Below are 15509 nucleotides of genomic sequence, written 5' to 3' on the forward strand. Positions count from 1 at the left end.
CACAATGCTGTTCAATGTGCATACTGTGCAGCAAGCCTCATTATGCACTTCAGCTCTTCAGTTTTGTAGCTTTGCTTGATTAAACATAGAAACCGATTTCTCAATCTGGTTTTGAATATTGCAACTGATGCTAATGCATTGACAAAGATGCCATTGTACATTCATCGTTATAACACATGTAATGAAGTCGATTTCAACATCGATCTGTGTCATATAGATACTAAGATATTGTTTCATACGAGGCCCCAGTAATGATCAGGTGTATCGAGTTGCGGACTATGACGTTTGGCCAACCGAGCTGGGTATCAGCCTGCAAGCTCAAATAGACGGATGTGTGCAGATGCCATTGAAATAGACACCTGCACCACGATGAAGACAACACAGAGGAAGTCTTTTACTGAACCCAGAACAGTTTTATGTGCCAAGGAGGGGAAAGAGGCAGCTATCCGGAGTTGCGTTGGCCACAATGATGGTTCTTGTTGAAGCTCTCATTGGCTCTAATGAAGACAGGATGCTTGTTTGTTAAGATGCTGTGCATCATTATAAACCGTCAAGGCAGGATGGCCTATCTAGACACCGGCCTCATAGTCTTCACTTTGAGCTCTTAGATAGAGGCTTCTCTGTATGTTAACAGAGGTATTTTGACTTCCCACTGAGGTGCTTTTGTGTCCCCTACCCATCTGTCCACAAACAGACGCTTATTTAGAGAACGCCAAGATTAAATATGCACTTAAACCTGGCAAACAAATGGAGGTAAAATCGATAAAATACTACCACAGTTTTTCGCACCAAAGTAAACTAAGTAAAACTGAACATCGAATTAGAAAAAAGGGCGTGGCTTGTTTCTAGAAACGCATGCTATTCATTTATAAATGGAAGGATCGCCATTCCAGGGCAAAGTACATCTTCAGATTTTAATTCAAGATTACAAAATTAACATTTTTTGTGGGGGGGGGGTTGACTTGCACCAATTAATTGTTTACCACAAAACTATTCATGTACACTGATGAACTTTTGATTTCATGGTACCTTGGAAATTCTCTGGTAATCTGGTTATCATTCAGCACTATGGTATTAGTACTAGAATGGTATTACTGTACCAGCTAAAAACATTTTTAGAAAATGTCCATGATTCTGATTGGTTAAGCCACGTTCTAAGCCATTATGAAATACCTGATTTGTAACTGTTGACCGCATTACATGACTTAAGTATCACTTTGCCACTGTTGTTGCATCTCAGTTTCTTGGCCTTGTTACGCATGTTGTATAACTGTTTTATAAAAGCAATAAGCCCGGCGAAGCAGTGGGTTACAAGTGCATTTTATAACAGCTAACAGGCGTTGTTAGGCATTACGTGAAGCGGTTGCTTCTTAGGGCTTATTGCTTTATTGTACCATGGCCCTGCTACAGTAACTTTTATTATTTTTTAGATTATTTTAGGTTGTAGTTGTTTTTTAGGGATGGCTTTATTTTAAAAGTAGGCCCTATATCATAGCATAATAATAGACAAACTTAAACTTTGTGATCCAAATGATTGGGATCTGTTCATCATCAAAATATAGTAGAGGAAGTAATGATTATTTCAATGTAATAAGGAATCATCATAGGCTAGAAGCTAGCTTGCTAATGCTAGCCTCTCTAAAATTGCCTACCCTACCTTTAACAGTAAAAATCTGAAAAAGTATCTCCTTGTAAAATCCGCTTCATCGAAAATGCTTCTTATTTCAGCACATTTTTGCTTTTAAATTTTGCACGTAATATGCATGAGACAACAGACTGTTGGTCCGTAGCCGTGCCATCAAGGCTGAGAGTTCTTGTAACCTAAACTAATGTAATGTGGCACAGCTAATTGGGCATCAATCTAAAAATGATTGAAGCTTTTGATACTCAGCTCATATTATCAAGATGAATTAAAACAGAAAAACTTAAAGACCGCCTGTCATCTGTTTGCAAAGAGTGAATAAGAATATGAGGTTAAATGAATTTTATAATTGGTAATCATTCCTGAAATTAAAAGATGCCAGTCCACGAGCTGTGCGGTTCTGTAAATCTGAGCTGACAGTAGGCTTGATAAATATCATCTTGCTTTACTTTTGCAAACGACTTGCCTTAATAGATTTCGCAGGCTTTTCTAAACAGTGCTTAGATTGAAATTGCCTGACTAACAGCCTTGTTCGTGCCATCAGCTAGGCAAATTCAGACATTAAAGTCAACAGCACTCCTGTTCCGCGATCTCAGCCCGATGCCAAGTCGCTTCTTAATGAGCCGCTCACGTTCGCCCGTTTAAAACATGACAACGGGAATCAGAGGCGCACCGCAGGGCCGCACTCCGCGCGCTTTACCCTTCCCCGACATCAGAGAGCCAATCTGTCTGCACATATCACAGGCGAGCAGACGGCAGGCTTTTTCTCGTCTGTCATGTCCTGCTTAATATTCATGAAAGCAAATTGGGAGACAGTCATTTGGCAAGTGCTGCGAGTGCTAAAGCCTTTGGGGGTTGTAGGAGAGAAGTGCATACTCGCAGTGGCAAAAACCCTGTCCCGCTCGCCCCTACCTTGTCCTCCGTCCCCAGTCGCCGCCTTCGGCACCTTGTCACGTCCCGTCCCGTCGGTGCCCTGTGGGCTGAGTGCAGCTTTAATTACCCCGGGCCCGTGACAGAGCATGTCATTGTGGAGCAGATATCCCATGATCCTGTTCAGCTGTGCGAGGGCAGACGGTGCTGCCCCTTCCCACCAGACCTGGCACAAGCGGTTGTACGGGATCAAACATGAAGCGCCTCTGGACCGTGTACTTGAGGTTTGGTCAGAAACTGTCTGATGATGCTCGTTAAAATGTCTCAGACATTAAGGCTGTTACAAACTGTGATTATGCCTTTCTTCTAATGTACTGTACTGTATGTATTCTTCACGAATGTATGTTTTATTTTTGCTGTATCACTGACGCAAGCTTAGTGTACAAATCTAAGATGGTGGGCAAAGCAAGAAACCAATCTAAACATGATTCATTCAATGCCAAAATGTATCGTAAATCAATACGATCTGCTTTCGTGCTAAGTGTGCGTTTGGGTAATATTCTTCTTGCCACCTTGTAAAATAATTGATTTCTGCGAGATCACGTTGAGATGAAAGCACCTCTTCATGCTTTGGAATAAAATTCTTAAAGGTCCAGTGTTTGAAATATAGCGGCATCTAGTAGTGAGGTTTTGAATTACATTTACATTTATGCATTTGGCAGACGCTTTTATCCAAAAGTTTGCTTTTGCACATTATTTTATTAAGACATTAAAGGAAAGTTAAAATAAAATGTGAATTTTTTTCATGTTTAAATGATGCAGGAATAGATGAATTTGTGTACATGCGTTGGGCTGCTCAGCATTGATTGCACCTTTACTCAGATCAAATGCATCAGTGGTCCTGAAAGCTGTTTGAGATGCCCGATTACACTGTTGAGCATGATAAACGCTCTTGTGTGTGATTGACTGGTCATTCTAAAGCTAATTGTTCAGCATATGTTTTTAATGAAATGCATCATTGTTTATCCTTTTTAACTGTGTAATGTTAATACGTTAATAAGAGCCTGTTTCTGTATCATTTCCAGGGTCCAAAATAAACGTAGCAACCCCCAAATGCAAATAATGGGCTTTGATGAGTTAATAAAGTGAGTTACGTGTACGTTGGCTGGTAACATAATGCGTGCTAATAGCCTTAATCTGACCCTCGCTGATTAAGTGACATGAGCAATTAAAATCAAAGGCATTAACTAAAGAAAACACTATTTTTAACCCCTTTATCAAGTTTGCCATCACTAGATTTTCTCCAAAGTGATGCACATACTGTGTGTGTAAAATGTACATTAAACTACCAAAATGAAAATACTTTATAAGAAAATCACAGTGTGTCTTTACCTTTTTGTGATGTAAGATCCTGTGACTTGCGATATCATTTAGCTACATTTTTATTCATATGCGTGTTCCCTGGAACCGAACCCACAACCTTTTGTGTTGCTAACGCATGTGCTTTACCAGTTGAGCTGCAAGAAATAACCCCATTGAGCTTACTATCCAAATAACCAATGATATATAAACACACGAATAGTCCTATTGTCAAATACACATATGTATGAGGAATGGTCACAAAAATTGGTATCGGGGGCCTATCACGACATTTATGAACTAATTGGAATCATCTATTTGAACTTATTTTGTTTTACATCAGTTGTCAAGTACAGTAAGTGTTGTAAAAAGGAATACAAAATATTACTACAAGATGGAGCAACAAATATTTATAATAAAAGACAAATTGTAATTGAATTCTTGATCCCCGTAAGCTTTGTCCATGTACAGTATATTCCGCAATTTTTGTCCAATTTTACAGTAAATTGCTTTGACACATTTAGCAAATTCTGGGCTAAAACTAAATGTAGATATTCACTTAGACCACTAGATTCTGATTGGCAGTCTTTGCCAGTGGCGTGAAGTTAATCTCCTGCTGCTCTCAAAGGCACCGCTCTTTAGCATGCTGTCACTATGGCCAAAGCTCCTAGATTCCTTGATTCCAATTCTGCTTTCTTCCTCACATCAATATGCTCACCTGACACCAGAGATAAAGAATGCCATTTTGTACTGGTGAATCACACAAAACCTGTCAAGAATATATCCCCAACATATTTGCCCTATCATAAAAAAATCAGCAATTTTTTGGACACTTTACAAAAATCAAGCAATTTCTCAATGTAGGTTAGTTGGAATAGTTTTTTTTTACCAAAGATTTGTACTATACTGATATACTGATACCTATGTGGGGTCTCTCTTACAATTTTGCCAAGAAAAATTGAATGTAGCTTTTGCTGTTACGTTTTTATTTAGTCTTGTCAAAATATTAAAAAGGGGTGACATTTTTAGCCCGAAACTGGTGTGTTGTTTTATCAAAGAAATATTTTAAATACGTATAATATGGCTCTTTCCCATTGGTGTCAACTCAAGTTATATTGTTTAAAATGTGCATACTGTATAGGGTTTGTCTGCTATCTGAAACTTTTTGTTTGGTGCATGATTTTCCAAGAATCGGCTGAAAACACATCTCTTCCGTCAGCACCTGACCGATTAGTTCTGATTTCTATCTCTTTTCTATCCTTAAAAAAATTAAAAATAAATAAAAAAACGTAGCTTTGTATGTGGCAGGCTATTTGAGACCAGTTTTACTGCACTTATGCTTTTTGTTGTCCTTATGTTGTTCCAATTTCTTCCATTGTTTACCTCATTTGTAAGTCGCTTCTCTTACAGAAAAGACACATGAATTTTTCATGTTTTTTTACATGTTTTTCGCATGTGATCACATGTATACAACATGTGTTTAACATGTGCAAAAAACACATGTGAAATGTGTGTTTTTGGAACATTTTGGTCTGAATTCCATGTGAGTTCCCATGTGAAACACATAGGATAACATGTAAAAACCCATGGGATGACATGTGCAACATATGGTGACATGTGAAGAACATGTTATCACATGTGGAGACATGTCGCACATGTTATCCCATGGGTTTTTACGTTATCCCATGGGTTTCACATGGGAACTCACATGGAATTCAGACCAAAATGTTCCAAAAACACACATTTCACATGCGATCACATGTGTTTTTTGCACATGTGAATTTCGTGTGTCTTTTCTGTAAGGGTTTGGATAAAAGCGTCTGCTAAATGACTAAATGTAAATGTAAGTGCCATTTTAAGGATTGTCACATCCATAACTGTACATATTCCTCTTGAACGGACACATAAAAATTAAAATAAAATATTTTTTACGTTCTCCAAAGAGGCATCCCTTCTCCATTTGTTGGGTATTATTGGTTCAGGTTCGTGCATTTTAATTCACAGAAATTCTACAAAGTTTGTTGTCTCCCAAAAACGGTGTCCTTTTTTGTCACATTCATAACGAATGTGTATTTCCCTTTTTTAACATAGAAAACTTGTGCATACTTGTGCATTTTCTGATATTTAGACTCTATGACCAAGGGTTTAGTTAAATATAAAGAGATGGTTCAGGTTATTGGTAACAAATAAATTCTCTGGGCGTTTATATGTCACATCAATAACGCAAAATGTCACATCTATAAGGGTGAACTGCCCAAATATACTTTTGTAATCTGGGGTAACATTAAATAAAGAAAATACATAATTTCAAGACAATCTCATGGCAATTCCCAACTATTTAACGAAGTGGCTAATTTGGTAGAATTTGTCCGATCTCATTCATCCGTGTAAGTATGATCTGCTTTCGCCCCAGTGAAGTTATGTTTAGACGGAGTTAGGAATGGGGCTTTACTCTTGCTTTTCTCCAATCAGCATACTTTTTTATCATTCACATTGTATGAATTCATACAAAATCGTCACTTCGTAAAATAGTTCAGTTTCCAGTGAGATCAGGTTGGAAATTCACATCAAATCACATTAAAGTAATATTTTGTCTTGACTGGTTTGAGTATGTTCGTGAGGGTAATTATGTTTTTCATGCCAGCTGCATGTGTGTGTTTTTTTTGTCTTTTCAAACATCCTACTAAAGTCACCTTGGCTTGGTGTTAGGCGCTCTTGTCAGCTGTCAGGTGGAATCCACGCCTCAGGTGACACGGCATTAAAGGCCTACAGGCAAAGCAAGGCCAGTGCATTAGAGTCAAATGCCATCCCAATCACACTTTCTTCCTTTCCAATTCCAAAGAAAAGAAAGACCAGATGAATCTGACATCTGGATCTTCAGATGAGAGAGAGCAGTTTAATATTGAATAGAGTGTGGTTTTTCTTCCAAAGCTTTACGCAAAGAGAGTGAAAAAGCTTAGTTAATAATGAATGTACACAATACATTATTGAACAGTGTCACTTTTAAGTCTTTACGGTTCATTTGCTGAAAAATGATGACAGTTAGGAATTTTTCCTCTGGGTTGTTGATGACTTCTAACCTTTCCAAGAAAAATTGAATGTAGCTTTTGCTGTTAGATTTTAATTTGGCCCTGTCCATCAAAAAGACTAAACCTTAAAAAGGGCAACACTTTTAGCTGAGACTGCTGAGTTGTATAATAAAAAATTATATGTAAAATTAGTATTTTTTATTGGTGTCAACTCAAGTAAGCGCATGAAAATAAAAATGTGCATGTAAGTTTGTTGGCGATCTGTTTGGTTAAAAAAAATCAAATCAATTTTTGGTTAAGTACACAATTGACCTAACCCTGATTCGTAAAGGTAAGCTTATAATAATGGTGTTTTAAGCTGTCGGGTTTGATTTCGTGGAATATGTTTATTTGACTTCAACCATCGTAAAGACAAGTACATTTTATGTTTTAAACAGAGATGGCAATAGAGAGGCAAATGTTTCAGATTGCAGTTTTTAAGCAAAAAAAACAACTTTTAAAGGAGTAGTTCATCTTCAAAATGAAAATTCTGTCATCATTTACACGCCCTCTTGTCATTTCAAACCTGTATGACTTACTTTCTTTCGCAGAACACAACAGGAGATATTTTGAAAATGTTGGCATCCCCCCATTCACTTCTATTGTAACCAATGCAAGCGAAGCGAATGGGGGGCTGTTGACAACATTCTTCAAAATATCTTCTTTTGTGTTCTGCGGAAGAAAGAAAGTCATACAGGTTTGAACTGACAAGAGGGTGAGTAAATGAGAGAATTTTCCCAGCTTTCTGGAGGAAACGCGGTGTTCTCTTTGGAGAATGAACGTCTTAATTAGAATCGATTCATTTTTAGTGGACTCACATGGAATTTAAATGGGCCCTAGATCAGCGGGTCCTAATACTAGCGCCTGAGGCACGAATGTTTGTCTTTAAACCGGCATACCCCCGTGAATTCATCGAGTGCCAGCTGATTAATGTTGAATCACATGCGTTAGTTAGCAGAAAGACTCCGTCATTCCACTTGGAATGAAAATTGACAATGATTGCTTTCGCTTTACAACAGAGCGAGCGAGAAAATCCTTCTTGCTTAAACGGCAGAATGTTTGCACGCTCTTTAATATCAGACCGAATGCTTCGCCAAGCCTCTCGCTGGCAAAACAAGATATTTTAACAGATGGCTGCTTCAGCGTGCCACTTGATGAATGATACCATATGCCTCAGATTGCCACAGTAAAGATTATCACCATTAGGAGCGGTTGTTCGTGGGTTTTGTTTGTTTGTTCGTCTGTGTTTGTTTATCAAGCTTGCCAGTGACTGCAGTGATATATCTGAGCATGTGGGCGCACATGTGTTTCTGAACATGCCGTTTCTTCTATGAGCACCTTCTGCTTTGTAAGTAAAAGCCACTGAACCTCAGAAAAGGTTGAAACTGCTGCGATTTGAAACCTTGTTAGAAATTTATGAAGTGCTAAAATGTTTCGTCCCGAGGGAAAATGCTGCCAGCTGTCACTGGTGAGCCATTTACTGCCAAACAGAGATCGGAGCTCAGTATGGCAAAGAGATGAAAGGAGTGCCATCATTGAATGGGCACGACACCAGTTAGTCATTAAATGATCAAAGGAATTAAGATTATTCTTAAGATTGTTGACCAATACTTGTCTGTATTTGCATTCACCATAAGTTTATCATTTAATTGTATAATTCAGTTGTTCTGTGTCTGTTAATTTGAGATATCTCATCCTTACCATGGATGAAAGATTCAAATATCTGTTTACATAAAAAGAAAGGTTGTTGGGTTTTTTCGGTTTGGGGCAACTTTTTGCTGTTGTAGTTGCACTATTAACCGTAATACTAAAATGAAACAATACTTTGGTTGAGAGGTATGGTACGAGACAGAAGAGGGGATATAATGTGGAGGGGGATTTGGAAATCACGCATGTGATAACTAAACCTCATTTAATACTCTTAATACAATGAAAATAAGTAGGTTCGTATCCACTAACTTCACTAAACATAACTGTAAAAATATTGTTGTCCCAAACACACCTCATTGTCTGCCATTAGTCATCAAGCAGATCAAATGCATAACGCCTTTGTTAAGCTTATTGAGATACACATGTCAGGAAAATGAACCAGGAAAAGATCAAATATAGAGCATAAAAAACAAATCAACTTTAAAGGATCGTCTTTTTCAAATACAAGTTGAACTTTTGGTCATTTTTCATTTTAACAAAAGAGAATAAGCAAGCAAGCTGTCAAGTTTCAAAATGACAAAAAAAAAGCATCATACGTGTCATAATGGGTTATAAATTAACCGTTGCTGGGTTGTTTTAATCCATTGTTGGGTCAAATATAAACATTATTTGCGTCAATTTAACCCAGCGGTTGGGTTTGTCCATTTTTTGACCTAACGATGGGTCGAAAATAACCCAGTGTATGATTCTTTAGGGTCTTCATGAAATGTCTGTAACAAACGTTGATTAAAATTCCTCAATGGTCGTGTAAAAACCTTGTCAATAACAGCTCCGTTCGCAGCGACCGGTTTCACGTGTCTCTTTAAATGATAATGGGCTACTGGTCACTGCACCCCTCTTTTCAAGGGGCAAACACAGAGCAGGTTGCATGCCAGGATTGCTTCATTGTCCAACACTTGCTGAAATGAAATGTACCTTCAGGCTTGTTGGACGTCATGCGGCACCACTGAGAGCGATCAGTGACATCATGCAACCACACGAGCGATCAAAAGCATACAGAATAGTCGGCCCTTGACTCTTTCTTGCAGATCGGTCTGGGCGGCACTGTATGAAGTTGAACAAAGCTCTTGTTAGCTAGCATCGCTAACAGTTTACAACCATATAAGGAGACTCCATATATATAGCTCGGAGGTGGTCTTATTCAGCGAGTTTCATACTTCACATAGATAGGATTTGGTCTTCTATACTATAGAGGAGAGGCGTGGCTGCCAAATGCGGTGACTTACCTTGGAAAGACTTTGCTAATAGTTACCTGTTCAGGTAAACTATTAACATGTTTACTTTCTTACTAACTCTTGTTCTGTGTTCTCCTTTACAGTTTTCGGTGAAGATATACGTTCCAGCTTATATTTTGTCAATGCATCTTTGCAAGAGGTAGTGTTCTCCAGCACCACAGGGGCACTGGTGCCGTGTCCTGCCGCGGCTGTGCCCCCCGCCACGCTGCGCTGGTACCTCGCCACTGGGGAGGAGATCTACGATGTCCCAGGCATCCGCCATGTGCACCCCAACGGCACGCTGCAGATCTACGGCTTTCTGCCGTCCAGCTTTAGTAACCTAATCAATGACAATACATACTACTGCACAGCTGAAAACCCTTCAGGAAAGATCAGGAGTCAAGATCTCCACATTAAGGCCGGTCAGTTGTCTCATGCAAAACATGCAACTATTGATAAATACTCAACATTTACCTAGCTTTGCCATTGAATGGGGTCCAAGTTTTCAAAGCTCCATCCGTCGCAGATTATGACTAGTCATGAGACACACATGAACCAATGAGATTTGAGATGCTACTTTGCCAGGATCTCAGTTTACATGAATATGCAACGTAACGTTCGCTAAATAAGATATTAATATGAATTGTTTCCTTTCACAAATGAATTGTTTCGCACCAGAAGACATTTATTAATCCCCTGGATTACTTTTATAATGGATGGATGCGGGGGGGGTTTGCTTCAAAAATGTCGACCCCTTTCAGTTGCTTTACAAAGCTTGGAAGAGCCAGGATATTATTTATTATAACTCATTCTCCGGTGAACCGTTCCTTTAAGCTCTATACAATCTGTATGCCGTAGTTGTTTTACAGTAAATGACCCACTGCTCAGTTCTTAAAAGTGTTCGCAGAGATGTGCTGAGGTGACAGCTCTATGATAGACAGATGAAAAACACTGAAATATGAATGAATTTTCGCTCAGGTCAATGTGGAAATGTGGAAATGACAATGCTGGAATTTGGGTCAGTTTTTTTCTGGGCCATTTTATTTTACATAGCAGTCATCTACATCAACCAGTAAATGGCCACAAGCTTTAGTTAAATGTAAATAACCGAAATTTTTCCATTGTACAATTTTTTTTATGTTTATATTACAAAAAATGTTTATAATATGTTTAAAAAATGTGTTTAGAAAATGTAAAATATACTAATAGTTACATTAAACATTAAGGGCTGCACTCAAAACTCCAATTTTTGATAAATAGTGAATTGTGGGGTTTTTGAAACGCTAATGTAAACCCATTCTAACTCAGTTTCCTCTGTGCTGCAGTATTCCGGGAGCCGTACACAGTTCGCGTGGCTGATCAGAGAGTCATGCGAGGGAATACGGCGGTCTTCAAGTGCATTATCCCGGCCTCAGTAGAGGACTACGTCAGTGTTGTATCATGGGAAAAAGACACGGTCTCTCTTGTCTCAGGTAGGGCTCAGATGTCTTTCAGATGTTGCCGATACTTTGGGGAAGTCTTCAGAAAAAGTTCAGTATCTGGATGTGATGGACGGTGGTTTAATTGATATACAGTACACAGTACAGTGCGCATGGTATAATGCAGTTTTTGGTGTGCCTGGGTAAAGATTTTCACAAGAAAATGGCTGGAAGTAAGGGATGCCTAATTATTTTACAAACTTACCTTGAACTTTGCATTGAACTTTGTCACATCGTCCGGCTTTGGCACAAAATGGGTGCTTCACTTAATATTTTGTATTATCTTGTATTATATAATGACATGTTTATGTGTGGCTTCTGCTTCAGGTAGGCATAAAGTGTCCTACTACTACTGTAAAGTTAGTGCAAATAAATTCACAGAGTGACGGAGCCCTGAGATACGGTACACCTCGCATCAGCAAAGAATCTGACCATGACAGATGGCAACACCTTGTTCCAATGCTTTTACTGAGCTTTGAAAAATCCATTCTCTCACCAATCAATGTACATCACCACTTATTTCCTCTGATGACATTTCCATGGTAACAGTCCAGTCATAATTGGCTAGTTGGTGAGATATGGCGTACTTTGCATGATATTCTTCATACCTGTGTCTATGTCTCCTCCTTTATGAACGAATCTGCGTTTGAATAGTCTTATTTAGCAAGATACTTTTTGATTTGGTCCGGGCACATGCAAATATCAAACCGTGTGCGAAATGTCAGAAGCATTAGACGCATCTAACGCTCATCCCTCGCTACATATTTAATGATGAAGGACCTCAAAAGCACGCTTGAATGCTCACTGGCTTAAATTGAAGACTTGCCGTGGGCTTTATGAAATATACAATGAGATTTCTGTGCAGCCTTATGTTTTTATTCATAAAAATAATTTTTTGAACCAGATTTTGGTGAAATTTTTGTATGTTTCTATGGTCAACATGAAGAAAAAATGACTTTCAAGAGCTCTTATCATGTTGTGAAGGATGTGATGGTTGGTCAACCTTAACATGTGTTTCAAACCATCTAATAGCAAATAATAGCAAAATCGAAATGTTTGCATGGTCTACGATGATATTAGTTGTTATGTTTGAAAGTCAACATGTAATCTTAAAATCTTTATTATTAGATGTTTCTACACAAAAGTATCCTTCAAAATGTAATAACCTTCTCCATCTTGGAAACACGTATGTATCACATAGGCCGCAGCAGGAAAATACTGTTCACTAATAATGTACCCAAATTTTGGCATTGTTTTATACAACGAATGTAATGAAGCCTTAAATTGATATTTCTGTATTACATGTAAAGTATCTGTTGAAAAATATCCACATACAGTACATTTGACTAAAAATATCAGTTTACTTATCCTATTGACAAATAGCAAAAATAGCTTTAAGCATAAAACAAAACAAAAATGAAGGAGGTTTATGCCAAATACAAGAAAAAATAGAAAAACAAAGTCTTATACATTATTTTGTTTCTAAAGTAAATGTTGTCTTTTTTTTAGAAATATTTAGATTTTTTTACAGGGAAAAAATACATATTACTGTAAGACAATGACCAGATACCAAATTTTCACCAGTCAGTTCATGCCCGATATTTTCTTATTACTGTAAATGTCTTGTTTCTGTTTCAAATATGTGACATTAAATAACATTAAAGTTAAATAAGAGTTTTACCAAAGCATTTTACTGTTCACTAAAACCATAAGTCTCCATCACTGCAATTGTGCTTGACGCCTTTTGAGCCATTTGAGTCATTGTTCCTAGCAGCCTTTTTCACGCCATTTCCCTGAATTTGTGGCGCAAATATGTAATTGGATGTTTCTTCAATTATGAGCACTTACGGCCCTTTCACACTCACGAGTTTATTTAATTTGACATTATCCTACAGTGCACATGCATCACAACAGGACTTGAGCACTTGTTTTTCTCCGAACGAATGTTAATTCACCACATCTCAAATTATTCATCATTCTGTGGTGAAAATGTTGCATTTGCTGTTTGTATGTTAAAATCATACCGTTATATTTCAGTGTAACCCTGTTTAGTGTAACTTGACGGAAAAATGATGTACAACTTGTAACTGTAAGTGTTATTTGTAAGAATTCTGAAACTTTATTTGTCAGAAAAGGTTGACTCATTAATACATCTTTTTAATATTTTAGTAAAACTGCTTGTACTTTTTGGAGACAATAGCTTGTTCTAACATTCGCTAACATTAAGCTAAATATTTGTTTGAGACGGCCAGTTGCACGTAAGACTATAAAATTGATATTCTTCGTCATAACAACTGTTGGGATCAAAACCCCTTAGCAATCATTTCTGTAAAAATGGTAAATCAGGAATTACTGACAGATGGATCTTTTGTCTCTCGTCCAAATCCGTGTTGAAAGTGGACACGCGAGCTGCCTCGACCCTATAATTCTCCCTGATGCCAGAGATTGTCCCGCAAATCATAGAGAAGATGAAATGCATGATTACAGAGCGGGACTTGTCTTAATTAATGAACTGTGATTGAAAATATAATTACAATATGAATTACCTCTCAAAATAAAAACTGCTCCCTAGTCATTTGAAGCGAGGGCCTGTTTTAAATGTGAATGAACGGGGACTAATGATACTCTAACTTACCATTAACCTGTCATGCATTTTAAAACGGACCTTTCTGCGTGCGCTTTCAAATTCATGGCCGCGCATCCGTCCCCTCCTGCCTTTTGATATACAATTGACAGCTCTAATAAAGAGATGAAAGGCAATGCAGGTGAAAGGGCCACATGTGTGCGTGTTTGTGAGCGTGTCTTCTTTGAACGTTCCGGGCACGGAACAGGTCCTAATGCACCTTGCATACTGTTTTGTGTGCATTTCAGTGGTTTGGCTGCTGAATATTGATGCTGGAAAGGGAAAATGACGATTTTCTTTGTCACTTGGTCTATACACAGGCCTTTTGTCTGTTTGCTCACCCATTTGATCTAGTTTTGGATGCGATCAGGCATGTAGATGTCGCAGACAGTTCAAGTTGACATGAAATCAAAATGATCTGTTTAATTCACTAATACGTTTTCTGGTGTATATTACGATGCATCGGTGCACAATTTTCCAAAAAAGGAAAGGGTTAAGGGCCATTCACATTATAACGATAACTATATCGATAACTGGAACTATATTTGCGTTCACACCAGCGGACGATAACTATAAGGTTATGTTTATTTTAAGCCTGCGCGCTGCAGTGTTCCCAATCACTAAAATGAATTTAGATGACCTCGTGCTGATGCTTTCGTTTTTATTCCCGAACGTCTTTTCTCCAAAATATGACAGCAAAAGCTGGATGCTCTCTCTGATCATGTCCGGGAGGTATTTTGCTAGCTTGCTTAGACTCATAAGCGTTACACATATATATATCACACAATGCTTTCCGACCACTACAGTTTTTAATTCAGACATAAAACCCACGTTGCGATCACCCATAGTCATGCGTTATCCGCCTGAAACTGTTTGACAGTATGTTTTATCGTTCATCAGCTGGAAAAAATAGTTCTGAAAGTTATCCCAACGATATTGTTCTCTTTATCGTTATAGTTGTGATGTGAACCCCGCTATTGTCATAACTTTTAAAAAGTTTTTATAGTCATAGTCATAGTCATAGTTATCATTATTGTTATAATGCGAACGGCCCTTTACACTTTTTGGTTACACTTTATTTGGAGTGTCTTGCGTTACGGTGTAATTATATATTGAAGTACTGAGTAATAATAATTAACAACATGTTCTTACTGTAGGGTTAGGATTAGGGTGTGGTTTGGGGTTAGTATGTAATTATGCTAAATTGACACTAAATACTATAGTAAATACATGTGACGTGTAAGAAGGGTACTGTAAAATTAGGTGTTACCCATTGTTTCAATCTGGCTATTTGAATAGGTTGATCAGAAAGCGGGAGCTCATTAACCCGCTCGTTTCTTTTGTGTTAAACTTCGGTCGCTGTGTCATTTTTCACCGTGCTTTGCCTGTGGCTTCTCTCATTACATTTTGCTTCATAGCTGGAAAAGTGTCTCTCTCTTATGGCTGACATTCACTGACATTTGTCAAACCATTAAACTCAATTCACTTTCCCTCCCAGCACAGTTAGAGGGAGAATCTCAACCACATGCACATTATATATTTAAT

The 15509-nt window shown here is 38.0% G+C and overlaps 1 protein-coding gene across 2 annotated transcripts in view; it reads left to right on the forward strand.

Annotated features, from left to right (window-relative positions):
- The window catches only part of dscamb (Down syndrome cell adhesion molecule b), a 109653-nt gene that overhangs the window by 10688 nt on the left and 83456 nt on the right, over nucleotides 1-15509 (forward strand). For both annotated transcript variants that reach the window (XM_057351377.1, XM_057351376.1), the window contains exons 2-3: nucleotides 9968-10285; nucleotides 11189-11335. In XM_057351377.1, coding sequence (XP_057207360.1) covers nucleotides 9968-10285; nucleotides 11189-11335 — 465 coding nt within the window. The remainder of the gene's footprint in view (nucleotides 1-9967; nucleotides 10286-11188; nucleotides 11336-15509) is intronic.

Source organism: Triplophysa rosa, linkage group LG14 (assembly GCF_024868665.1).
Source record: "Triplophysa rosa linkage group LG14, Trosa_1v2, whole genome shotgun sequence".
Lineage (NCBI taxonomy): Eukaryota > Metazoa > Chordata > Actinopteri > Cypriniformes > Nemacheilidae > Triplophysa > Triplophysa rosa.